At 52.8% G+C, this 26,939-nt stretch overlaps 1 protein-coding gene across 1 annotated transcript; it reads right to left on the minus strand.

The window, feature by feature from the left end:
* Window positions 1-104: 104 nt before the first annotated feature.
* Window positions 105-25,548, minus strand: EXOC3L2 (exocyst complex component 3 like 2). Its single transcript, XM_032179146.2, has 12 exons — window positions 25,026-25,548; window positions 20,687-21,320; window positions 17,915-18,026; window positions 14,458-14,559; window positions 14,268-14,368; window positions 13,956-14,066; window positions 11,796-11,931; window positions 11,432-11,496; window positions 5,732-5,831; window positions 5,197-5,352; window positions 3,746-3,867; window positions 105-1,205 (listed from the first exon to the last, which is right to left on the minus strand). The coding sequence occupies exons 1-12, from the start codon at window positions 25,546-25,548 to the stop codon at window positions 917-919; spliced, it is 2,451 nt and encodes an 816-aa protein (XP_032035037.2). The 3' UTR covers window positions 105-916.
* Window positions 25,549-26,939: the final 1,391 nt, after the last annotated feature.

Genomic DNA, 26,939 nt, shown 5'->3' on the forward strand with positions numbered 1-26,939 from the left:
ACCCTGGCTCAGAGTGGCCAAGGCCTGGCCTCAGAGCCACACAGCCAGGAGGTGTACATGGGTTGGTGTCGCTCCCGGCACACGCAGCCTCCCTCTACCTCCACTGCCCTGCCCAGGAGCTGGAGCCCAGCCCGGCCTTGGGTGTGTGAGAAGCCACTGGCCCGGGGCCCTGCTTCCCGGTCCTTCCTCCCCACAACACACTCAGGACTCAGCCCTTCCTTGTGTTAAATAGAAACCTCTTTATTCTAAGTATCGAACGTTCCTTAATACATTGGATTGGGGCCAGACCTTGAGGTGAGGGAAAGGGGCGGGGGAGCTGGGATATTTCTGTAGAGACTTCCAGAACGACACTCACCACTCTGGGCTATGGCAGGAGGGGAGGTGCTGGGAACAGGCTTCATGGCCTTGGGAAAATCCTTTGTCTCTTTGGCCTCTGTTTCCCCCTACTTTTTTTTTTTTTTTTTTTTGAGAAAGGGTCTTGCTTTGTTGCCCAGGCTGGAGTGCAGTGGCACAATCATAGCTCACTGCAGCCTCGAACTCCAGCGATCCTCCAGCCTCAGCCTCCCCAGTAGCTGGGACTACAGGCACATACCACCATGCCCAGCTAATTTTTTATTTTTTTGTAGAGATAGGGGGCAGGTCTCACTATGTTGCCCAGGCTGGTCTTGAACTCCTGGGCTCAAGCAATCCTCCGGCCTCAGCCTCCCAAAGTGTTGGGATTACAGGCATGAGCCACCGTGCCTGGCCTTTGTTTCCCTTCTGTACAGGGAGTTTGGGGTTGGGTGAGAAGACATCTAAGGGTCTTTCTATCCCAGGGGTGTGTGGTCCCAGGCAGGGAGTCAGGAGGGGCGCTGTACGGGAGGCTGGCTTCTCAGCAGCATAGATGGGGTCACTAAGGCAGGCAGCTGGGTGACCCTCAGCGCTGGGCCCGAGGTCGCACTAGAGACGGAGGCCGGGGCCGAGGCAGACAGGCCAAACTGGGCCTGGCCAGCCGGGAGAGGGGGAGGCGGCCCAGGAAGAGAGGGAGGCTGAGACAGAAAGATGGGCGGGGCACGGGGATGTCTGCAAAGAAGGCACGGTCCCGAGGCGGTGACAGGGCTCCCTCCTCAGAGAGTTCCAGGTCCCGGGCCACGGCCAGGATCTCCTGGCGGGCGGCTGTGTTGCGTAGGCCACGGATGTCGAGGAGGGCTGCCACGTGCTTCTGCCTGTGGGGAGAGGAACAGACAGGTGCGTGCAGATCCCCAGCTCTAGACACACACTCAACTCACCCATGGACGCCACCTGACCCCCTCACCTGTCCCAGAACCTGCCTGAGTTCTGGGGCCTCTGTGTCCCCTCCAGAGCCTTCCTTCCAATCAGCTCCCTTGCCCAGGCCCTCACCTCATACCAGCTCCCTCCAGAACTTCATTTCCAACCATCTCCAAATCCCCCTTACAACCAACTCCAGAACCAGCCCTGGGATCTTCCTTTTCACCCCAAGCCTCAGCTCGTGATTAAAATTCACCTTCTCAGCTGGGCGCCGTGGCTCATGCCTGTAATCCCAGCACTTTGGGAGGCCAAGGCGGGCGGATCACCTGAGGTCAGGAGTTAGAGACCAGCCTGGCCAACATGGCGAAACCCTCTCTCTACTAAAAATACATTAAAAAAAAAAAAAAAAAAAAGGCTGGGTGTGGTGGCAGGCGCTTGTAATCCTAGCTACTCAGGAGTCTGAGGCAAGAGAATCCCTTGAACCTGGGAGGCAGAGGTTGCAGTGAGCTGAGATCACGCCACTGCAGTCCAGCCTGGGCGACACAGTGAGACTCCGTTTCAAAAGTAAATAAAGAAACCTTGTACCCCACTCCCGCTAAATCCTCAGCCCTAGGTACCTCCTAATCTCAAGCTCAACCCCCTAAACCCAACACAGCTAGCAAACTCTCAAACTTAGCTACAGATTCAAGTTCTGACTCATGATCCAATATTCAAGTTCAGAAACTCTATATCAGCAAGAATACTGGGACTTCTTGGGACCCCATGGGACTCCAAATAGCACTGCAGGGACTGGCGGTGCTCCAGCAGCCACCACCACTGCCACCACCATCCAGCACTGTCACATGGTGGTGTGGTATGCTGATCTGGTACACTAGTTTGTTTGTTTGTTTTTGTTTTTTATTGAGACAGAGTCTTGCTCTATTGGCCAGGCTGAAGTACAGTGGTGCGATCTCAGCTCACTGCAACCTCCGCCTCCTGGGCTCAGGCAATTCTCCTGCCTCAGTCTCCCGAGTAGCTGGGATTACAGGCGTGTGCCATCACACCTGGCTAATTTTTGTATTTTTAGTAGAGACGGGGTTTCACCATGTTGGCCAGGCTGGTCTCGAACTCCTGACCTCAGGTGATCCCCCCACCTTGGCCTCCCAAAGTGCTGGGATCACAGGCATGAGCCACCATGCCCGGCTGATCTGTTGCACTAGTTTTAGAGCCAGTCTACTGCCTGGGTTCAAGTTCCACCTTTGCCACTTGCTAGGCATGATATTTTAATAGCTTTAATTATACCCCTTACTTATAGGCCAAGCGCAGTGCCTCACGCCTGTAATCTCAGCACTTTGGGAGGCAGAGGCAGGCGGATCACCTGAAGTCAGGAGCTAAAGACCAGCATGGTCAACTTGGTGAAATCCTGTCTCTACTAAAAATACAAAAATTAGCCGGGCGTGGTGGTGCATGCCTATACTTGGGAGGCTGAGGCAGAAGAATCGCTTGAACCCAGGAGGCAGAGGTTGCAGTGAGCTGAGATCACTGCACTTCAGCCTGGGTGACAAAGTGAGACTCTGTCTCAAAAAACAAAACAAGACAAACAACAACAACAAAGTACCCCTTATAAAGTTGGCATGGGCCTGGGCAACGGTGGCTCACACTTCCCCGTTCGTAGGAAGCCGAGGCAGGCAGATCACTTGAGCCCAGAAGTTCGAGACCAGCCTGGGCAACATGGTGAAACCCATCTCTGCAAAAAAACTACAAAAAATTAGCTGGGCATTGTGGCGCATGCCTGTGGTCCCAGCTACTCAGGAGGCTGAGGTGGGAGGACTGCTTGAGCCCAGGAGGTCAAGGCTGCAGTGAACCATCGTTGTCCTACTGCACTCCAGCCAGGGAAACAGAGTGAGACCCTGTCTCGAAAAAAAAAAAAAAAGTTGGCATGTAAGATGCTTATTTAGGTCTGAAATAAGAACTCATTGAGTGAGAACTGGAATTGTTACTATAGTCATGGATGATGACGATGATGATGATGTTGATGATAAATTTCCCTAATAACCCTGTGACGAGAATACTGTTATCCCCATGGAACGGATGAGGAAACTGAGGCTCCGAGAAGGTCACATAGAAAGGAAGTGACCTAGCAGGAGCTGAGTGCTGCCTGCGCCTGCTGCTGTCCCAGTGCGTGTGCGCCCGTGTGCCCTGCGTGTCCCTGAGTCCCTCGCAGCTCCCCTGCGGGCCGGCCCTTCCTGCCTCCGGGCAGCCCTGCGCCCCCCTGCCCTGGGCTTCCTGTGACCGCCTGTTTGTTTGTGAGCCCTGGTGGCGGCGGAGGCAGCAGCGGCGGCAGGAGAAGGAGGGAAATCTTATTAATAATGCCCTGGTTCCAGCAGGAAACGGCCGTCAGACACGCTTGCCGGCTCCCTCCCTCACCCAGGAGGCAGGAAACACAGGGACGGATGCCAAGGCCGCCAGGAGACCTCGGCCAGGCACGGGGAGCCCTGGCCCAGGCAGGGTGTCTCACCTGATGTCTGGGTAGTCGCGCACCAACACTCCTACCTCCACCTGGATGCTGGGCGTGTCTTCCAGCTGCATGACTTCAGCCAAATGGGGCACCACGGCGTCCAGCCACGAGGCCTGGGACTCCTGCAGGGGAGGGAGGGCGCGGGGCTCACACCCTCCCAAGACTGACCCTGCCAATTCCTGCCCCTCCTGGCCTGTTATACCATCTCTAAAATGTAGCAGAAACCAGGGGTGGTGGCTCAAGCCTGTAATCCCAGCACTTTGGGAGGAGGCCGAGGCGGGTGGATCACTAGAGGTCAGGAGGTCAAGACCAACCTGGCCAACATGGTGAAACCCCATCTCTACTAAAAATACAAAAATTAGCCGGGTGTGGTGGTGCACACCTGTAGTCCCAACTACTCAGGAGGCTGAAGCAGGAGAATCACCTGAAATTGAGAGGCAGAGGTTACAGTGAACGGAGATTGCACCACTGCACTCCAGCCTGGGCGACGGAGTGAGACTCTGTCTCAAAAATAAATAATAAAAATAAAAAATAAAATGTAGCTGAAGACAGACTGTGGCCACATTTGAGAAAAACCCATAATATAATCTCCTCCCAGTTTTGCAGGTAATTTGGAAGTCTGGGACACCTCTCCAAACCTCTTCCAAGTCTGCAAAATCTTGCCTTTGTGGGGGTGGAGACTGGATAAAGGGTACAAGGAAGCTCCCTGCATTCTTTTTACATCTGCATGTGAATCTACAATTATCTCAAACATTTTCCAAAGAAAACATTCCAAGGACTCCCGGGCTTGGAACTCTGAGAAGAGCAACTGAATGAGGCCCTTCCAGCCCAGCTGAATACAACTGGGTACAAATAAGATCTGGCGGTTTTTAATTCCAGGGTTTAGAAATGTTAGGATTTCTGCGTTTCTGTTGCATGTAGTTTCTCTGTACGTTCATGGAGTCTTTTTTTTCTTTTTTTTTTTGAGACGGAGTCTCACTCTGTCCTCTAGGCTGGAGTACAGTGGCAGGATCTCGGCTCACTGCAACCTCCGCCTCTGAGTTCAAGCGATTCTCCTGCCTCAACCTCCCAAGTAGCTGGGACTACAGGCGTGAGCCACCATACCCGGATAATTTTGGTAATGCAAGGAGTTTTAACTCTGAGCCAGGCACTATCCAAAGCACTTAACAGGAATTAACCAATCTGATCCTCAAAACAATGGATAGGGACCATTATTCGCCTTATTTAACAGCTGAGGAAAGCGTCCAGAGGCGAGTTCTCAGAGCAAGAAAGCCAGGTTTTAAGTGCAAAGGGTGTGGATCAAAGTTACTGGTTGCTATTAACCAGAAGTTGGGTGAGAGTTTCTGTCCTGAGCTCTGCCCCTCTCCCCCTGGCTTTTGAGACCTGAGATTCTCGGAAGCCAAGCCTTGTCCTGGTTTCTGAAACACCCCCAACCGCGTCCCGACACTGACCAGCCGCCGGAACAGCCTCTGCAGTTGCGCCGCGTCCTCCCGGAGCCTGCCGGCCACGCGGCTGCGGGTCCGCGCGGAGCTGCAGCGCAGGCGCCCACGGAGCAGGGGCCGCACGTACTCGACCAGCGCCCGCCGGTGCAGCTCGGCTACCAGCGCCTGGAGGCGGAGGAGGGAAACCCGAGGGATGTGAGCCATGCCCCACGAACTCCTATCCCGCCAGTCTGAAGGCCACCCCCGCCCCACTCGCCCACATCCACTCCAGGCACCCATGGGCACCCTTCTCGTGCCCAGGCCCCAGCCCCCAGCCCCCCGAACTATCTTAGGATGCCTTCCCTGGCCCCTTAATTAGCCCGCAGACAGCCCCTGCCGGCCCCCAAAGGGTGCTCCATCCCAGCCTCTCCCCATTCCCCAAGCTCCACTCTCAGGGACCCTGACTCAGTCTGCACCCCGCCTTACACCCCAGTTCCACGCACACGCCTCCCCGCAGACCCCGGGCAGGGGCCACCTCTTCCATCCACAGGGAGCCCCTCCCTACCTTGGAGGGGTTTCCTCCAGCAGGAGCGTTCTTGCTCTCCCAACCTCCCAACCTCCCCTCCTCCCAACCTCCCCTCCTCCCCTCCTCCCAACCTCCCCTCCTAAGTGTGGTGGCAGGACAGGTAAGGTCACGGTTCCTCTCCCACCCCTTTCATTGAATAATTCTGCAACCTGTCCGTTTGAACCAGGTGTGTGGTCTGGAACACATGGGGAAGAGATAGCCCCAGCCCTGGCATCCTGGGACTCACAGTCCAGAAGGGAGATGGTCCCAGGTGATGACCAAAGTGGCAAGGTGGATCGAAGCCAGGGTTTAGAAGCCAGAGGGGATGCCTGATCACATGGACCAAGGAGTTTCCTGAGAGGGGACACCAAGTGAGGCCGGTGATGATTCCTTAGCCAAGTGAGGGATGGGGAGGAATGTTCAATGGAGAAGAGTGATTAAGAAATTCAGGTTGTAATCCCAGCACTTTGGGAGGCCGAAGGCGGGCGGATCACGAGGTCAGGAGATCGAGACCACGGTGAAACCCCGTCTCTACTAAAAATACAAAAAAATTAGCCGGGCGTGGTGGCGGGCGCCTGTAGTCCCAGCTACTCGGAGAGGCTGAGGCAGGAGAATAGCGTGAACCCGGGAGGCGGAGCTTGCAGTGAGCCGAGATTGCTCCACTGCACTCCAGCCTGGGTGACAGAGCAAGACTCCGTCTTAAAAAAAAGAAAGTTCAGATTTCAGATGGGCATGCCAGGGAGAGGACCAGCGAAAAGGTCAGTGTGGCTGATGAAAACAGGGCACTTCATTTAAAAATTATTAAGGGCCGGGCACAGTGGTTCACACATGTAATCCCAGCATTTTGGTAGGCCCAGACAGGAGGGTAGCTTGAGACCAAGAGTTTGAGACCAGCCTGGGCAACATTGCGAGACCCCATCTCTACAAAACATTTAAAAGTTAGCTAGGACTGCGCGCAGTGGCTCACGCCTGTAATCCTAGCACTTTGGGAGGCTGCGGCGGGTGGATCACCTGAGGTCAGGAGTTCAAAACTGTCTCTAGTAAAATACAAAAATTAGCCAGGCGTGGTGGCGTGCAACTATAGTTCCAGCTACTCTGGATGCTGAGACAGCAGAATTGCTTGAACCCACGAGGTGGACGTTGCAGTGAGCCAAGATCACGCCACTGCACTCCAGCCTGGGCGACAGAGTAAGACTCCGTCTCAAAAATAAGTAAATCAATTAAAAAATAATAAAAATTAGCTGGGTATGGTGTCATGTGCCTGTAGTCCTAGCTACTCAGGAGGCTGAGGTGGGAGGATCGCTTCAGCCCAGGAGTTCAAGGCTGCAGTAAAATATGATCATGATACTGCACTCCAGCCTGGGTAACAAAGGGAGGCCCTGTCTCTAAAAAAAAAAAAAAAAAAAAAAAAAAAGAGAAAAAGTAAGAACTTTAAGACATATTTTTAAAATTCATTAACTATGCACAGCCCTTAAGGGAAGGAGGACGGATTGCTTCCACATTCCACTTCCTAGATGTGGTTGAGGAAACATGTTCCCCATCTGGCGCCCTTAGGAAGGAGTAGAGTAAATGCCTCGGTTAATAACATCCTCCTTTTTGAAAGTTGCCTTTTCTCTCCACCCTTGAGTAGATCCGGTATTTGATGAAACTTGTGAAAGTGGGTGGAACCTGTCTTGTCCCCTCTTCTAGAATGCACTGTATATGCAACTGTGACTTTCAAGGAAATGTGTTTGCCATTTGCTGATTTTGGGGGGAAGTTAATTTCTAACTTCTTCCACTGGTAAGTGAAGGAAAGTATTGCAGCTTGCAGATGCACCAAATGAATTGAGTTCATCCAGGTGGACCTCATTGGAAAATTATTAAGGGGCCAGGCACGGTGGCTTACACCTGTAATTCCAGCACTTTGGGAGGCTGAGGCAGGTAGATCACTTGAGGTCAGGAGTTTGAGACCAGCCTGGCCAACACGGTGAAACCCCATCTCTACTAAAAATACAAAAAATTAGCTGGGCGTGATGGCAGGTGCCTGTAATCCCAGCTACTTGGGAGGCTGAGGCAGTAGAATCTCTTGAATCCAGGAGGCGGAGGTTGCAGTGAGGCGAGATCGAGCCACTGCACTCCAGCCTCAGCAACAAGAGCGAAACTCTGTCTCAAAAAAATTAATTAATTAATTAATTAAGGGCTGGGCCCGGTGGCTCATGCCTGTAATCCCAGCACTTTGGGAGGCTGAGGCTCAAGAATTGCTTGAGCCAAGGGCAACATAGTGAGACTCCCTCTCTATAATTTTTTTTTTTGTTTAATTAGCTGGGCATGGTGGCCCACACTGTGGTCCTAGCTACTTAGGAGGCTGATGTTAGAGGATCGTGTAAGCCCAGGTGGTTGAGGCTGCAGTGAGCTATGATCACGCCATCGCACTCCAGCCTGGGCAACAGAGCAAGATTCTATCTCAAAAAAACAAACAGAAACACAAACAAAACTCTTTTTCCCCCTGTCCAAAACAACAACAAAAAAATAATAACTTTAAGACAGTGACAGAAGAGCATTAAACCAAGCTTGGGCCTTTCGAAGTGTGTGTTTTGGGGGTGACGGAAGCTGTGCGACCCTGGAGCCAGCATTGGGGTTTATTCCAGGCATAAGACGGGGAGGGGAGAGGTGAGGCTGGGGCGGGGCTGGAGTGCACAGGGCCTCCTGGGCTTGGGGAGAAGCCCCAGCTTTCTCCTGAGGGCACTAGGGAGCCATGGCCAGTTTGAGCTGGGGAGGGAGAGGGTCAGATTTGTGCTTTACCAAGATGGGAGGAGGCGAGACTGAGGTAGAAATGATGGAGGAGCCTGGAAAAAAGGGGAAAGTGGAGATAGGGAGGGGATGAAAGGGGGTGAGGAGGGGGAAGAGGAGAATCCAAGTGGTAGAATTCATAGGATGAAGTGAGTGACCACCACCTATGGGGAGGGAAGGGAGGTATCTGGAGGACACCAGAGACCCTGGAGATGGGCAGGCTGTGGGTCTCTCCCTGAGACAGGGGCAGGGGGAGGGTTGGGGGAGAGGCTGCAGTCTGGGTGGACACAGGGCATGTGAAGTTCAGAGATATCTCCAAGATGGTATCCATGAGGGGGTCTAATTCCCTCTTCAGCTCGGCCTCAGCACCCCCTCCTTTTCTCTCACCCTCATAGCAGCCCAGTTTTCTTTTTTGTGTTTTTGTGTTTTTTTGTTTTGAAAGATAGGGTCTCACTATATTGCCCAGGCTGGTCTTGAACTGCTGAGCTCAAGCGATCCTCCCACCTCAGCCTCCCAAAGTGCTGGGATTACAGGTGTGAGCCACCATGTCTAGCGTGTTGCTGGGTTATTTTTTGTTTGTTTGTTTTGAGACAGAGTCTCACTCTGTCGCCAGGCTGGGGTGCAGTGGCGCGATCTTGGCTCACAGCAACCTCTGCCTCCCAGTTCAAGCAATTCTCCTGCCTACTCTCCTGAGTAGCACGTGCCACCACACCTGGCTAATTTTTGTATTTTTAGTAGAGTTGGGGTTTCACCGTGTTGGCCAGGATGGTCTCGATCTCTTGACCTTGTGATCTGCCCGCCTTGGCCTCCCAAAGTGCTGAGATTACAGGTGTGAGCCACTGCACCCTGCAGGGCTTTTTTTTTTTTTTTTTTTTTTGAGACAGGGTCTTGCACTGTCTCCCAGGCTGGAGTGCAATGGTGCGAACATGGCTCACTACATCCTCAACTTCCTGGGCTCAAGCGATCCTCCCACTTCAGCCTACCAAGTACCTGGGACCACAGGCACGCACCACCACAACTGGCTTATTGTTTTTTATTTTTTGTAGAGAGGAGGCCTCACTATGTTGCCCAGGCTGGTCTCGAACTCCTGGGCTCAAGCGATCCTCATGCCTCTGCCTCCCAAAGTGCTGGGATTACAGGTGTGAGCCACCGCGCCTGGCCAGCTCTGTTTTCTGAACCTCCAGAAAGGGAGCAAGGCATGAGGGAACCCACATAATGCCTGGGCCCTGGTGATTCTCCCAGGTTCCCCATCCTGGCTGATGCTCAGATACACATGCACACTCATGCACATGGCACACACACACACACAAACACTCCCTCAAAAGCCTATAGCCATTCACACACTTACACAGGCATGCAAGCACAGCACTGTGTCCTATCTCTTCATGTCTCTAGCTGGTTCTTTTTCTTTTCCTTTTTTTTTTTTTTTTTTTTTTTTGAGACGGAGTCTCGCTCTGTCGCCCAGGCTGAAGTACAGTGGTGTGATCTCATCTCACTGCAACCTCTGCCTCCCAGGTTCAAGCGATTCTCCTGCCTCAGCCTCCTGAGTAGCTGGGATTACAGGTGCTTGCCACCACGCCTGGCTAATTTTTTGTATTTTTAGTAGAGACGGGGTGTCACCATGTTGGCCAGGCTGGTCTCAAACTCCTGACCTCAAGTGATCTGCCTGCCTCGGCTTCCCAAAGTGCTAAGATTACAGGCGTGAGCCACCACACATGGTCTATCTCTAGCTGGTTCTGATGTCTCTCCCTCTGTCCCTCTGTCCCAGTCTCTCTCCTTTCCTTCCTCCCTCACCTATCTTGTTTTCTCAGTCTCTCCCTGTTTCTTTTGCTTCCGCTCTCTCTGTCTGTGTGTGTCTCTCTCTCAAAACATACATAGTGGTTTATAAGGCCAGGCACAGTGGCTCATGCCTATAATCCCAGCCTGGGTGACACAGCGATACTGTCTCAAAAACAATTTAACAAAAACAAAAACAAAAAAGCAAACATACATAGTGGTTTATAGATTAAGATCGTAGATTGGCAATGGGCTCTGCCACTTGCTGGTCTCATCTTCCTCACCTGTAAAATGAACCTACAACCCATCTCATAGGATTGCAGTGAGAATTAAATGAGCCGATACTCTCAAGCACCTGGCACAGTGAGTCCTGAGAATGTGTTTGCTGTTGCTACAAAGTCTGTATATTTAAGATAGCAAGCCGGGTGTGGTGGCTTACATCTGTAATCCCAGTACTTTGGGAGGCCAAGGTGGGCAGATCACATGAGGCCAGGAGTTTGAGACCAGCCTGGCCAACATGGTAAAACCCCATCTCTACTAAAAATACAAAAAAATTAGCTGGGCGTGGTGGTGCATGCCTGTAATCCCAGCTACTAGGGAGGCTGAGGCAGGAAAATCGCTTGAACCTGGGAGGCAGAGGTTGCGGTGAGCTGAGATTGTGCCACTCCACTCCAGCCTGGGCGACACAGGGAGACTGTCTCAAAACAAAACAAGACTTGAAAGAGGCGTGAGAGGCAGCTATGTGGCTGTGAGAGGGAGAGCATTCCAGGCAGAGGGAAGGGCAAGTGCAAAGGCCCTGAGGCAGGAATGTGCCTGCTGGGTTAAGAGACAGCAAGGGGGCTGGCGTGGCTGGAGTGGGATTAGCGGGAGAGCCAGGAGTAGGGGTGGGGGTGGGGGTGGTGGGCAGGGGGAGGAGATGAAGTCTGAGAAGGAGAGGGGAGAGGGAAGGGGCTGATTGTGCAGGGTTGTGGGGGCTACGGCGGGATTTTGGCATTTGCTCTGCGTGAGCTGGGAGTTGTGGAGGATTCTGAGCAGAGAGAAGGGGAGTGTTCCACTGTCTAACATGGGTTGAGCTTGTGTTATGGCCAAGAACACACTCCCCCTGCAGTCTCTCTCCTCAGTGCTCCCACCCCCCCACCACATTCACTCACCCACCTTTGCACCGAACCCCTATAGGGCAGGCACGAGGACCAGGAGATGGGTGTATGGGGCTCTGGGGTCTAGGAGAGCCTGAGCAGGGATTTGGGGGACCTCAGTGGGGAGGGGCTCCATCCAAACCTCAAGCCCCCTCCTGCTGATGGCCCTCTGTTCTCCCCCTGGTCACATCATCACACATCTTCCTTCCTGCACCCTCTCCACCCCAGCAACAGCCCAGGCATGGCCTTAACCGCCCCTGCCCCCCACCCCTGTCTGCTTCCCAAACACTGAGCCATGGGCTAAAGGGAACTGGAGGACGGTGGGGGGGCAGCGCTTCCCTGTCCTGGCATGGGCCCCAACCCTGGTCTCCCACCTCACTCACCTGCAGCTCCTGGAACAGCAGGTCGGCCACGACACGGTGGCAGAGCCGGGTCACATGGTCCAGAGCACTAGCAGATGCTTCCCGGGCTGGCTCGCTTTCTGGGGGCCCCACCCGGGCCAGGCGCTCGGCCAGAGCTCTGTGGGGATCAACAGGGCTAAAATTGAGGGACCCCAACATCTCAGCCCAACTGCCTAGACCTGTCTCTCCTTAGGTAGATCAGAGGGGCACAGGGGTGACAGGTCAGATGGGGGCTGGGAAAGGTCAGGGACTCTGGAGAGGGGTCGGGGGATGCTTGACAGGTTGGGGGTGTCGGGATTGGGGGACTCATGGATGTTGGGGGGCTGAGGGATGGATGGCTAGGAGGTCTAGGGTATATTGGGGGAGGGAAGGGGGTCTCTCTGTGTCTTCCGGTCTCTTGGTACTTTCTGGGTGAGAGTGGGGAGGCCTCCATTCTAAAAGTCTGTGGTTCTTTTTTTTTTTTTTTTTTTTGAGACAGAGTCTCGCTCTGTCGCGCCCAGGCTGAAGTGCAGAGGCACCATCTCGGCTCACTGTAAGCTCCGCCTCCCGGGTTCAAGTGATTCTCCTGCCTCAGTCTCCCAAGTAGCTGAGACTACAGGCGCCCGCCATCATACCTGGCTAATTTTTGTATTTTTAGTAGAGACGGGCTTTCACCATGTTGGTCAGGCTGGTCTTGAACTCCTGGCCTCAAGAGATCCGCCCACCTTGGCCTCCCAAAGTGTGGGATTATAGGCATGAGCCACTGCATCCTGCCCCGGCCATTTATTATTATTGTTATTTTTTGTACTACAAATGGTAGAATAGTATACCCACTTCTGCCCTTTCCTTCAACAGCTTGGAGACTTTTCCGTTAGGGCATGAAGAGTTCTCACGCTCCTTTTTAACATCTGAACTGGATTCCACTGCTTAGCTGTCCTATCATTTATTTCATTGGCCCCCGAGAGATGGACAGTTGGTTCCATTTTTTCCAGGGAGGAACCCTGCACATATGTCATATCCCATGAGCTTTTGGCCTCTGAAGGGTGCTGCTGGGTCAACGGCCCAGTGTTTGTGATTTAGGCAGAAAGTGCTTGGTCCGGACTGTTCTCCATTCAGCAATGGAAGAACACAGACTGCTACAATGATAGGAAATGGGAATGGCCAGGCACGGTGGCTCATGCTTGTAATGCCAGCATTTTGGGAAGCTGAGGCAGGAGCATCACTTGAGCCTGGGAGTCCGAGACCAGCCTGGGCAACATAGAGAGACCCCCATCTCTTTTATTTTCTTTTTTTTGAGACGGAGTCTCGCTCTGTCGCCCAGGCTGCAGTGCAGTGATGGGATCTCAGCTCACTGCAACCTCCGCCTCCCAGGTTCAAGCGATTCTCCCACCTCAGCCTCCTGAGTAGCTGGGATTACAGGCACCTGCCATCATGCCCAGCTAATTTTTGTATTTTTTTAGAGATGGGGTTTCACCATGTTTACCAGGCTGGCCTTGAACTCCTGACCTGAGATGAACTGCCCGCCTCGGCCTTCCAAAGTGCTGGGATTACAGGTGTGAGCCGCCGCGCCCAGCTGACTCCCATCTCTCTCTCTCTTTTTTTTTTTTTTGAGACGAAGTCTCGCTCTGTCGCTCAGGCTGGAGTGTAGTAGCGCGATCTCAGCTCACTGCAAGCTCCGCCTCCTGGGTTCACGCCATTCTCCTGCCTCAGCCTCTCGAGTAGGTGGGACTACAGGCGCCCACCACCAAGCCCGGCTAATTTTTTTGCATTCTTAGTAGAAACAGGGTTTCACCATTCTCGATCTCCTGACCTCGTGATCCACCCACCTCAGCCTCCCAAAGTGCTGGGATTACAGGTGTGAGCCACCGTGCCTGGCTCCCAGCTCTCTCTTTTTTTTTTTTTTAAATTAAACTAATCAAAAAGGATAAAAAGGCAAAAAAAAAAAAAAAATCTGTCATTCTTAAGAGTCTTGAGTCCGGTGTCTGGGTTTCTGTAATTTGAACACTCCAATATTCGGATGCTCTGTGGTGCTATGGCTGTTTCAAGGACTCCCAGATTTTATGCTTCTAAGATCCCATGCTCAGGCTCCCCTGAGTCAGTTCTGCAATCCCCACCCAGGATCCGGGCATCCCAGGTCAGCTTCCACCTTGGATTGGTCCTCACCTCAGCGGGGGGCCGCAGTTGACCAGGGCGATGGTCTTGCTGATATAGGTGTCAGGTAGCATCTCCCGGACTCCTGGGTTCTCATGGAATCGCTCCACGCGCTGCTGGAAGCTGGTGGGAGGAAAAGGGACAGATGGGGCGCCACTGGGTCAGGGTCCCTCGTGGGCACCCAGCCTGCCAAAGCCACCATCCCTGCAGTGGCACTCTACCTGTTCTCAGGTGACTCCCTCTCATCTCTCCTCTCTCTATTGGATCCCAGGCCCTGATGCCCAACCCCCAGCAGAGCTAACCCGTGCTCCCAGGTTCCCCTACCTCTGCAGGAACTCTGCCAGCCCCCCTAGGCAGCAGTGGGCCATCCGCTCCCCAAACTCCTGGCTGATGCGGGGTGCTCGCTCTGTGTGCTCTTCCAGCAGCTGCGAGGTCCAGGGCGACAAGAAGAGGTGAGGAGGGGCAAGGTCCCACTTTCCATCCAGCCCATCCCCCAGCCTCCTCCACCTCCTACCTCACACACATCCTGGGCCAGGCTGCTGGGCTGGTCCTCCAGGCTCCCCCAGTGCTCCTCGTCCTCCTGCAGCACGCGGAGAAGGGCGGCCCGGGTCTGAGCCTACAGTAGGGAGAGGGGAGACAGGCAGGAGTTGGCGGCTGCCTGGGGGTCTTTTTCTATCTCTTTCTCCCACGACAATCCCCTAGCCCTTAACCCCAAGCAGTTCTGGATTCTACCTATGAGCTTGTCAAGGTGATGCTGGGGAGGGAGGCTGAGCCAGAAAACTTCTGCAGCCCTTCCCACTCCTAACTCTGTGGTTTGGAACTTTATATTAAAAGTCTGTGGTTTGGCCGAGTGCGATGGCTCACACATGTAATCTCTTTGGGAGGCCGAGGTGGGCGGATCACCTAAGGTCAACAGTTCGAGACCAGCCTGGCCAACATGGAGAAACCCCGCCTCTACTAAAAATACAAAAATTAGCCGGGCATGGTGGTGCATGCCTGTAATCCCAGATACTCAGGAGGCAGAGGCAGGAGAATTGCTTCAACCTGGGAGACAGAGGTTGCAGTGAGTGGAGATCGTGCCATTGCACTCCAGCCTGGGCAACAGGGTGAGACTCCAACTCAAAAATAAAAATAAATAAAATAGGCCGGGTGCAGTGGCTCACGCCTGTAATCCCAGCACTTTGGGAGGTCGAGGCGGGTGGATCACGAGGTCAGGAGATCGAGACCATCCTGGCTAACACAGTGAAACCCTGTCTCTACTAAAAATACAAAAAATTAGCCGGGCGTAGTGGCGGGCGCCTATAGTCCCAGCTACTCTGGAGGCTGGGGCAGGCGAATGGCGTGAACCCGGGAGGCGGAGCTTGCAGTGAGCTGAGATCGTGCCACTGCACTCCAGCCTGGGCAACAGAGTGAGACTCCATCTCAAAAAAATAAATAAAAATAAATAAATAAATATAATAAAATAGTCCATGGTTTTAAGCTTCCTCCATCTAATAACCAAGGGCTTAATTGTATGTGTGTGCACGTGTGTGTGTATAAATATATAAATATATTTATGTATCAAATATTATGTTATATAATGTGTAATATATATTAAATATTAGTATAAGCTATATAATGTATATTATATTAATAATTCATAATACATTATTTATATATTAATAGTATGTATTATATGCTATAGTACATGAAATATATAATCTATATTAACAAATAAATATTAAATATAAATCAATAATACATATTATAAATAATATATTATAAATAATATACATATATGTGACCAGGTGCAGTGGCTCATGCCTGTAATCCCAGCACTTTGGGAGGCCAAGATGGGCAGATCACCTGAGGTTGGGAGTTCAAGACCAGCCTGACCAACATGTAGAAACCCCGTTTCTACTAAAAATACAAAATTAGCCGGGCGTGGTGGCTCATGCCTGTAATCCCAGCTACTTGGGAGGCTGAGGCAGGAGAATCACTTGAACCTGGGAGGAGGAGGTTGTGGTGAGCCGAGTTCATGCCACTGCACTCCAGCCTGGGCAACAAGAGTGAAACTCCGTCTCAAAAAATATATATATGTACATTAATGTACATGTGTACATTATGTTATAAATATTATTGTATATTATTTATATATACATATTTATATGTTAATATGTATATATAAATGTCTATTTAATATTTATATTTAATATAAATCCTATTATTACATATTATGATATGTATGAAGTATTATTTATATTAAATATTGTTTTTATTTAGAGGCTGCGTCTTGCTCTGTACCCCAGGCTGGTGTGCAGTGGCACCATCATGGCTCACTACAGCCTCACACTCCTGGACTCAATCCTCCCGCCTCAGATTCCTGAGTAGCTGAGACTACAGGCACGTACCACTACACCCAGCTAACTTTTTAAATGTTTTAAAAAACATTTTTGTTTTGTTTTGTTTTGTTTTTGAGATGGAGTCTCGCTCTGTCGCCCAGGCTGGAGTGCAGTGGTGTGATCTCGGCTCACTGTAAGCTCCGTCTCCCGGGTTCACGCCATTCGCCTGCCTCAGCCTCCAGAGTAGCTGGGACTATAGGCACCCGCCACCACGCCCGGCTAATTTTTTGTATTTTTAGTAGAGACGGGGTTTCACCGTGTTAGCCAGGATGGTCTCGATCTCCTGACCTCGTGATCCACCCGCCTCGGCCTCCCAAAGTGCTGGGATTACAGGTGTGAGCCAACGCGCCCGGCCACAAAACTTTTACAACAGAGACAGAGTCTTGCTATGTTGTCCAGGCTGGTCTTGAACTCCTGGCCTCAAGGAATCCTCCCACCTCAGCCTCCCAAAGTGCTGGGATTACAGGTGTGAGCCACAGCGCCCGGCCAAGGGTCTATGTTTTACTGTTTTTTGGTCCCAAGACTCTGCTCTCAGGTTCCGCTAAACAGTTATTTTAAGATTCTCAGATTCTGTGTTTCAAGAACTCCAAAGGCTGGGATGCAAAGGTTTTCACATCTCTGACTCTCTGATCACATGTGTTGTCTCGGCTTGGGTGTCTCATGCCTATACTCCCAGAGCTTTGGAAGGCTGAGGCTGGAGGATTGCTTGAGGCCAGGATTTTGGGACTAGCCTGGGCAAAATGGCAAGACCCTGTCTCTGCAATTTTTTTTTTTTTTTGAATTATCCAGGCATGGTGGTGTGTGCCTATAATCCCAGCTACTCAGGAGGCTGAGGTGGGAAGATCCCTTGAACCCCGGAGTTCGAGGCTGTAGTGAGCTGTAATCATGCCACTGCACTCCAGCCTGGGCAAAAGAGGGAGACATCTGTAATTAAAACAATAAAAAAGTATTATCCTTAATTTGATGAGTTTAAGGATCCAGATTTCTTTTCTATGGTTCTAGGCTCTTGAGTAGCATTGACTGATTTCTGTGGCTGGAAGTAGGACTGGAATTGAGACAGCAAACATCACTGTAGCCAGGGAGGGCGTGCATGGCTGGGCCATTCTGCTCAGCGGTGTCTGTGCAGGTTCAGTAATTAACCATGTTTATTACCAGCCCTGCTTATATGTGAATATCTTTGTCAGCCCGGCATGATGGCACGTGCCTATGGTCCCAGCTACTGGAGAGGCTGAGACAGGAGGATCGCTTGAGTCAGCTCCAGCCTGGGCAACAGAGCGAGACCCTGCCTCAAAAAAAAAAAACAAAATATTTGATGCCATACTCCTGTGAGTCTTTGGGCCTGTGAGCTGCAGTTCTGTGACTAACTTTCTTGTACTCTAAGGTTTGAAGTGTCCAGATATACTGAACCTTTACCAAGGGTCTCTGTACAGGCGGCCTTTGTGTCTGTGGCGTATGGACAGAACTCAGAAGTTCATGAAGGGAAAAGGGAGTTGGAAAGAGTGAAAGGGGGAGGGGACAGGCTTCCCAAGCCCACTGTGACCCCCTCCCTCCACACAACCTCCCACTTCCAAAATGTAAAGTTCCAGGTACCTTAACATCTGTGACGCACTCATCCTCCAAACTCCGCAGGGTGCCAGGGGACAGAAGGGGCCCCAGCTCCCCATTCTCCAGGGCGGCCATGTCCACCAGCCCTAGGACCTCTCTGGGGGTGGGGGTGAGAGAAAAGGAGGTCTGTGAAAAGTGGGGCTGGGAAATTGGACCCTTCCCCACACCCTCCTACCCACTGTTTCTGTGACCCTGGGCCACTCCCTTCCTCTCTCTAAGTCAGCTCTGCTCATCCCTCAGAGGAAGTCTTTGGAATTGTTGCTTTCCCGGCTCCAGCTCTGAGTCAGCTCCCTGATGGATGGTGTCCGGGCATGATATTTAGGGGTCAAGTCCAGGCTTGAAGATCTGACACGCAAGGCTTCGCCCATGATCCATTTCACCAGACAGAAATTCCCTTTGCACCTATGCTCCGAGGCCCTGCTGCCTTACCTGGCCTTGGAGGCTTCCCCAGTCCAGCCCTCTCTCCCCGCCTTCTATGAGCTTACATGCCTGGAGCTATGTGATATCATCAATATCCACCCACACACACCCCAGACATGGGCTCATGGCATCCTCTCAATTATAAACACCATCGCCCTACAAATTGGACCAAACCCAGTTCCCACCACTTTAGGAAGCTTTCCGGACTCCCTATCCTGCCTCCATCCCTTACAGATAACATGAGAGCATTATCGACATAAATTCCCAAATGAGATCTATGTGATCAATGTGGGTATCTGTTGCCTTCCCAGTCTTCTGGTGACAGCATCTTGATTTTATTGGAAGAACCACCCACCCCCTTCACTGTCCAACGTGTGGCTTGGATGTGGCTAACTCCCTTTTCTCTGGGGTAGACAGGTGACCTGGAGATGGCTAATCACCATATTCCATCCCCCGGCCACAAGAATGGGTATGTTTTAGGACACAAAGGCTCAACAGTAATAAGATTCTAGGACTGAGAGGGACCATGGTACTGAGGTTCTGGGTGCTACCCTTATAGAATTCAAGGGGGGAACAGCACTCAAGTCCTAAAACTGGGGCCGGGCATGGTGGCTCACACCTGTAATTGAAGCACTTTGGGAGGCCAAGGTGGGTGGATCACTTGAGATCAGAAGTTCGAGACCAGCCTGGCCAACATGGTAAAACCCCGTCTCTACTAAAAATACAAAAAAATTAGGCCGGGCACAGTGGCTCATGCATGTAATCCCAACACTTTGGGAGTTCAAGGAAAGTGGATCACCTGAGGTTAGGAGTTCAAGACCAGCCTGGCCAAGATGGTGAAACCCCGTCTCTACTAAAAATACAGAAATTAGCTGTGCATGATGGTGGGCGCCTGTAATCCCAGCTATTCGGGAGGCTGAGGCAGGAGAATCACTTGAACCTGGGAGGCGGAGGTTGCAGTTGGTGGAGACTGCAGCACTGCGCTCCAGCTTGGGCGACAGAGCAAGACTCTGTCTCAAAATAAATAAATAAATAAATAAATAAATAAATAAATAAATTAAAGAAAGAAAGAAAGAAAGAAAGAAAGAAAGTCCTAAAACTAGAAGGATCAACAGTGTTGAGGTTCTAAGACCAAAAGAGGGAACGAGGCTAAGGTTTAGGATTCAACGTTTCATTGGTGCTAAGCTTCTATGGTTGAGTCATAAATTCTTAGATTGGAAACGTCAACAGTACTAATGCCCTAGGCTCTAAAGAGAAAGCAGTGTAGGATTCTAGAATTCTAAGTGTCATTGTATTAAGGTGGAGGGTCAGTGGGGCTATGGTTCTAGGAAGGAATGGTCAACAGTCCTAAAACTCTAGGACTGGAAGGGTGAACAGCTAAGATTCTAGTAGCCTAAGTGTCATGAAGCCCAGGTTCTTGGACTGATGGGCCCATGGTGCTGAGCTACTAGAACTGAAACTGTGATAGTGGGCGGGTGCGGTGGCTCACGCCTGTAATCCCAGCACTTTGGGAGGCCGAGGCGGGTGGATTACGAGGTCAGGAGATTGAGACCATCCTGGCTAACAAGGTGAAACCCCGTCTCTACTAAAAATACAAAAAATGAGCCAGGCGTGGTGGCGGGCGCCTGTAGTCCCAGCTACTTGGGAGGCTGAGGCAGGAGAATGGCGTGAACCCAGGAGGCGGAGCTTGCAGTGAGTTGAGATCGCACCACTGCACTCCAGCCTGGGCGACAGAGCGAAACTCCGTCTCAAAAAAAAAAAAAAAAGGAACTCAAAACTGTCGATAGTGCTAAAACTGTAGAACTAGAAGAGTCAATGGTGCCAATAGGTTCTAGGTCTGAAAGGGTGGGAATGCCAGGATTCTAAGACTGGAAGCATCAGTGTTACTTAGATGCTAGCATCGATGATGCTAAGGTTGTATGTAGGTCTAGAAGAATGAATGGTGTTGAGATTTTAGGAACGGAAAAGTAGCAACGCGAAGGTTCTAGGACGAGAGGAATCAATGGTGCTAAGATTCGGGGACTGGAAGGGTGTACAGAGAGGCGATCTAGAGTGTAAGTGTTGACAGAGCACTGAGGTTCTTGGACCACAATGGTGCTGGAGCTCTTTTAGGACTCCAAGTGTCCATGGTACTAAGGTGCTGGAACCGGAAGCCTGGGTAGCAGTGAGATTCTAGGATTGTAACTGTCGGAGGTGCTGACGACTGGATGGGTCAATGGTGTTAAAGTGCTAGGACTGTAGGGTCAGCTGTCCCAAGGTCCTCAAGGTCTGAAGAGGCCAGTGCTAGGGGTGGGGCTGGGGGTTTCACGTGACCTTGGGCAACTGAGTCCAGCTCACCTGGGGTAGACCTGATTGTGCCAGTGCAGCAGCGCGTAGCGGTCGGCCAGCGGCAGCCTGCGACGGGCGGAGGCCCCCAGCCACTCGGCCAGGGCCCCGTGGTAGCCGCGCAGGTAGACGCCGAAGGCGCCAAGGCCGGCGGGGTAGGCGGGCGCGAGGCGGCCCCGCACCACGGCCATATCCTCCAGCAGCCGCGCCCGCAGCGCCTCCAGCTGCCCAGCCAGGCCCCCGGGCGCCCCGGGAGCCGCCGCCTCTAGGCGCTCCCGGGCCGCGCGCGCCACGGCTTCGGCCCAGCGGGCGCGCAGTTTGCGGGCCGCGCCGGGCCCCCGACGCCCGTCGGCTGCCTCCTCCTGCACCAGCACCTGGCCCAGCTGCGCCACCGCGCCCGCCCCGGCGCACGCGCCCGGCCCGGGGCCAGCCAGCGTCTCGCGCACCAGCGCCCACAGCTCGCGCTGCAGGGCCTCGTACAGCAGCGCCACGTCCCGCGCCCGGCGGCCCCCGCCAGCGCCCTCGGCCTTAGGAGGCCCAGGCGCGCCGGCCCCCGACGGCGCCAGCTCCTCCGCCTCCAGCTCCAGGATGTGCTCGTCCGCACGCGCTAGTTCGCGCTGCTGGATCAGGCTCAGGATCTCCAGCACTGCGGGAGGAAGGCGGGAGGTCAGCAGTGCGCGGGGGTAGGAGGGCGATGCTGGACGTGGGGTTGGGGGGTGCTTAGGAAGGGGAGAGAGATGAGGGGAAGAGGGTTACAGGAGGCGGGAAGGTGTGGAGGCAGAGAAGAGCTCGGAGAAGAGCAAGAAAGAAGGGTGTTGAGTGAAGTATGTAGGGGAGGGGTCAGAGTGAGGGGCTCATGCCTGTAATCCTAGCACTTTGGGAGGCCGAGGCTGGCGGATCACTTGAGGTCAGGAGCTCAAGACCAGCCTGGCCAACATGGCAAAACCTCTTCTCTACTAAAAATACAAAAATTAACCCGGCATAGTGGCGTACAACTATAATCCCAGCTACTCGGGAGGCCGAGGCAGGAGAATCGCTTGAACCCGGAAGGCAGAGGTTGCAGTGAGCCGAGATCGCGCCACTGCACCCCAGCCTGGGCAACATGTTGAGCGAGACTCTATCTCAAAAATAAATAAATAAAAACTTAAAAAAGAGAGAGAGGGAAAAGAAAAATGCCTGTGACTGAGGAAGGGATCTGGGGAGGTTGCGGGGCGGAAAAATAGAGGAGGGGTCGGAGGAGGCGGGAGGGTTGAGAGAGGAGCCAAGTAACGGGGAGAGGGATGGAGGCAGCCGGTGGGAGCAGGAGGGGCAGGGTGGTGGCTTGGAGATGGGGAGAGGATATGGGACCACTGATGGGGTCTTTTTGGGGTGGGGATGGCTGTGGGCTGATCTGGCCCTCTGATGAGTTCAGACTGCCTCGAGAAAGGGGAGTCGTGGGGCTGGAAGGCCTCTGAGGCTGAAGGAGGGTCCTGGCAGCCCAGGGTTACCCTCGACACCTCCACCCCCCTCCACTTCCTCCCTGGCAGAGAAACTATTTCCTGGCCAGCGCTATTTCTGCCCATCCGTTTCCAGAAGGCGGGGCTCTAGTCACCCCCTCCTCACCTCCCTCCAGTGCCCTCCCAGTCCCCAGGGAGCTGGGGCTGAAATAGCCTCTGGCCAGAACGTGGAGGGCATCAGAGGACAGAAAAGGCTGTCCTGAGGTGCCCAGCCCTGGAGCAGTTCGGGCCTCAGGGCTAAACGGAGGACTCAGGCACGGGAGCAGAGATAAAGGCAGGGCTGGGGGTGGCAGTGAATTAAGATGGGGATTGGGACAGGGATGGGGATAGGGCTGGAGGTGAGGATGGGGTAAGGTGGGGGTTGGGATGAGGGAGTTTAGGGTTAGGATGAGGTCAGGTGGGAGTCTGGACAGAAATGGGAAAGAGGCAAGAATGACATTGGGGTCTGGGTAGGGATGAGGTTGGAGAGGTGGGGGAGGGGAATGTAGGTGAAAGCTGAGGATGGAAAGGACATAAAGATTGGTGTGAAGGCCGGGCGCGGTGGCTCACGCCTGTAATCCTAGCACTTTGGGAGGTGGGCGGATCACCTGAGGTCAGGAGTTCAAGACCAGACTGACCAATATGGTGAAACCTCATCTCTACTAAAAATACAAAAATTAGTCAGGCATGGGGTGCATGCCTGTAGTCCCAGCTACTCAGGGAGCTGAGACAGGAGAATTGCTTGAACCCCGGCGGCGAAGGCTGCAGTGAGCTGAGATCTTGCCATCGCACTCCAGCCTGGATGACAGAGCTAGACTCCATCTCAAAAAAAAAAAAAAAAAAAGATTGATGTGAGTTTGAAGACGAATTGTGGAAGTGAGTTGGGCTTGGGAATAGGAACGTGGATGGAATTGAAGATGGAGGTTGGGGATGGGGGTTTAGGACTGGGACTCAGGATAGGGATGAAGATAGATTAGGGATGAAGAGGAAGTTGTGTTTGGAGTTGGAGTTGAAACTGGGGGCTGAGGAAGAACTAGGAACTCAAATAGGACTGAATGAGGAGGTTGATGGCCAGGTACGGTGGCTCATGCTTGTAATCCCAGCACTTTGGGAGGCTGAGGCAGGTGGATCACCTGAGATCAGGAGTTCGAGACCAGACTGGCCAACATGGCAAAAACCCATCTCTACTCAAAATACGAAAAAAATTTAGCCAGGCATGGATGGTGATGCATGCCTGTAATCCCAGCTACTAGGGAGGTCGAGACAGGAGAATCGCTTGAACCCAGGAAGCGGAGGCTGCAGTGAGCCGAGATTGTACCATTGCACTCTAGCCTGGGCAACAGAGTGAGACCCCATCTCAAAGGAAAAAAAAAAAGAGGTCGCCAGAGGGAAATGGGTGGAAGGTGGGTGCTGAGAGGGGCCTGGGGTTGGGGGTTAAGAGTGAGACCAAAAGAGTTTAAAAGGGTTGAAGGTGAACATGGGGAAGAATGGGATATGAAACGGGGCTGGACCAGTTGGGGGTGCCATGGTGTTGGACGTAGACAATGACATTAAAGATTGCGTCTGGGCCAGGCGCGGTGGCTCACGCCTGTCATTCCAGCACTTTGGGAAGCTGAGGCAGGAGGATCGCTTGAAGCCAGGAGTTCAAGACCAATTTGAGCAACACAGAGAGACCCCAGCTCTATAAAAACTGTAAAAATTAGCCAGGTGTGATCGTGTGTGCCTGTAGTCCCAGCTACTCAGGCGGCTAAGGTGGGAGGATTGCTTGAGCTCAGGAGGTCAGGGCTGCAGAGAGCCATGATTGCACCCCTGCACTCTAGCCTCCAGCCTGGGTGATAGAGCGAGACCCTGTCTCCAAAATTAGATGGCATTTGGAGGAAAGGATGAGCTGTACGAGAAGCATACGGATGTGTCTGAGATAGAGACTGATGGTGGGCTTGGAAGAAGTGTGGGGTGAGAACAGAAAAGGCACTGAGGAAGACACTGGGGCTTGGAGTAAGAATGGGGACTGAGGATGAAGACAGGGTGGTGTTAGGGATTGAATTATGTCCCCCTAGAAAAAAAAAGATATGTGCAGTCTTCACCCCAGTACATCAGAATGTCACCTGATTTGGAAATAGGGTCTTTACAGAGGCAATCAAATTAAAATGAGATCATAGGGCAGACCCGAATCCCATATGAGTGGTGTCTTCATAAAAAGGAGAAATTGGCCAGGCGCCATGGCTCAAGCCTGTAATCACAACATTTTGGGAGGAAGAAGCAGGCAGATCACTTGAGGTCAAGAGTTCAAGACCAGCCTGGCCAACATGGTGAAACCTCATCTCTCCTAAAATACAAAAATTAGCCAGGCGTGGTGACACATGCCTGTAATATCAGCTACTCGGGAGGCTGAGGCAGGAGAATTGTTTGAACCCCGGAGGCAGAGGTTGCAGTGAGCCGAGATTGCGCCACTGCACTCCAGCCTGGGCGACAGAGCGAGACTCTGTCTCAAAAAAAATAAAATAAATAAAATAAAATAAAATAAAGAAATTGAAGAAATTGGGGATAGAAAGGGAAGGGGGAGTGATGGGACCAAAATCAGGTATTCACTTGGCTTTAGACATGGGGGTAGGGCTGAAGATGGCAGGTGGAGGAGGCAAAGATTGAGAGTGGGCATATATTAACAGAGAAACGTTGACGGCAGGGATTAGGACTGCAGTGGTAACGGGTTAGAGCTGGCATGGAGGTGGGAGATGTGAGTTAGACATGTGAATTGCAGGTCGGGGTCACAGGTGGTAGCTGGGATGAGCTTAAGTATGAAGCCTGGGACCGCCAGGGCTGGGGATGGACATGGGCACTGGGATTCTCCCAGGACAGGGTCAGGGCTCCGGACTCACCTGACAACGGCTCCTTCATCTTTGGGGGCTCTGGGACCTTGGGTGGGGGCTCTGGAGCTGCCTCGCCTGCAGGCACCACTCTCTCAGCCAGGGACGCACGCTGGGGCTTGGATCCACGCCCCAGTCTCAGGAAGGCCAGTCTCCGGGCGGCCTCCCCCGCTGCCTCCTCGTCGCCATGGGCTCGGGTCCCATGCAGCCGGGCCAGGAGGCCAAAATCTGCTGAGCTCCTGCGTATTCCTGGTACCAGCACACGGCCCAAGAAAGAGCGGGGCTGCCCATCCCCAGGGCTGCCTGCTCGCCGGCCCGGGGCCCAGCCCAGCCGGAAGGGGGCCAGGCCCGCAAGCTTCTCCAGGGTGGCGCGGCGGCGACAAGATGTTCCATTAGGGAGGGACCCCAGCTCCCCGGCCTCTTCTTCCTCCAGCCCTGAAACTTCTTCAAAGGGGTTCCGAGAGGACCTCAGGGGCAGGGTCCCCGCCCGGGGCACCTTAGGGTCTGACACTCCCAGATTCTTCAGGATAGGCATTTTGACAGGTGGGGACCTGGGGAAAAAAATAATGACCATGAGCGATGCTGATGACAATGGTGGTGTGGATGACGGTGCCTCTGTGTACCAAGCACTTTGGGGTGAGCGTACCAGACACTTGCCTGAGCACTTAATAACCCCTTGATCTGCACAAGCTTATAAGATGGGGACTTTTTTTTTTGTTTTGAGATGGGGTCTCTCTCTGTCGCCAAGGCTGGAGTGCAGTGGCGCGATCTCAGCTCACTGCAAGCTCCGCCTCCCGGGTTCACGCCATTCTCCTGCCCCAGCCTCCTGAGTAGCTGGGACTACAGGCACCCACCACCACGCCTGGCTAATTTTTGTATTTTTAGTAGAGACGGAGTTTCACTGTGTTAGCCAGGATAGTCTCGATCTCCTGACCTTGTGATCCGCCCGCCTTGCACTCCCAAAGTGCTGGGATTACAGGCGTGAGCCACCGCGCCTGGCCTCTTTTTTTTTTCTTTTTTTTTGAGATGGAGTCTCACTCACTGTGTCACCCAGGCTGGAGTGCAGTGGCACGATCTCGGCTCACTGCAACCTTCGCCTCCAGGTTCAAGCAATTCTCCTGCCTCAGCCTCCGGAGTAGCTGGGACTACAGGTGCGTGCCACCACACTAAGCTAAGTTTTATATTTTTAGTAGATACATGGTTTCACCATGTTGGCCAGGCTGGTCTTGAACTCCTGACCTCAGGCGATCCACCTACTTCAGCCTCCCAAAGTGCTGGGATTACAAGCCTGAGCCACCTCTCCTGTCCTGAAATATTCTCTATCTTAAGTTGATCCTCCTACTCCATGGAGAAACAGGCTCAGAGGAAGGAGCCTCAGGGAGGAAGCTTCCCTCCCAAGGTGACACAGTCAGTCAAGGGCAGAGATGATATGGGGACTCAGGCCCCACCATCCACCCAGATGTCCAGGGCAGACTCCTGAGCACCTGCCTACACCCCCTCATCCCCTTCATTTCTCCTGTTTGATTTGTACCCTTGTCATCTCTCCCTCATTCATCTCTTCAGCAAAAACTTATTGGGAAATGTCTAGAATAGGCGAAGCCTAATTTTTTTTTTTTTTTTTGAGACTGGGCCTCACCCTGTCACCCAGGCTGGAGTGCAATGGCCCCATCATAGTTCACTGCAGCCTGAAACTCCTGGGCTCAAATGATCCTCGTACCTCAGCCTCCTCAGCAGCTGGGACTACAGGTGCGCACCACCATGCCCACTTAATTAATTAATTAATTTATTTATTTATTGAGACAGGGTCTTGCTATGTTGCCCAGGCTGGTCTCAAACTCCTGGCCTCAAGGGATCTACCTGCTTCTGCCTCCCAAAGTGCTGGGATTACAGGTGTGAGTCACCTCGCAGGTCTCTGGGCAAATCCTT

This window comes from Hylobates moloch, unplaced genomic scaffold, assembly GCF_009828535.3.
Source record: "Hylobates moloch isolate HMO894 unplaced genomic scaffold, HMol_V3 SCAFFOLD_15, whole genome shotgun sequence".
NCBI lineage: Eukaryota > Metazoa > Chordata > Mammalia > Primates > Hylobatidae > Hylobates > Hylobates moloch.

What these genes read in the sequence shown, in the direction of transcription:
- EXOC3L2 (XM_032179146.2), bottom strand. Translation starts at nt 25,548, where the DNA reads ATGCCTATCCTGAAGAATCTGGGAGTGTCAGACCCTAAGGTGCCCCGG. An exon ending in AGTGCGTCACAGATGTTAAG is followed by an intron (nt 14,560 to 17,914) that starts GTACCTGGAACT and finishes TCCCTACTGTAG; the next exon opens with GCTCAGACCCGGGCCGCCCT. An exon ending in AGAGGCTGTTCCGGCGGCTG is followed by an intron (nt 3,868 to 5,196) that starts GTCAGTGTCGGG and finishes CCTCCCCTGCAG; the next exon opens with GAGTCCCAGGCCTCGTGGCT.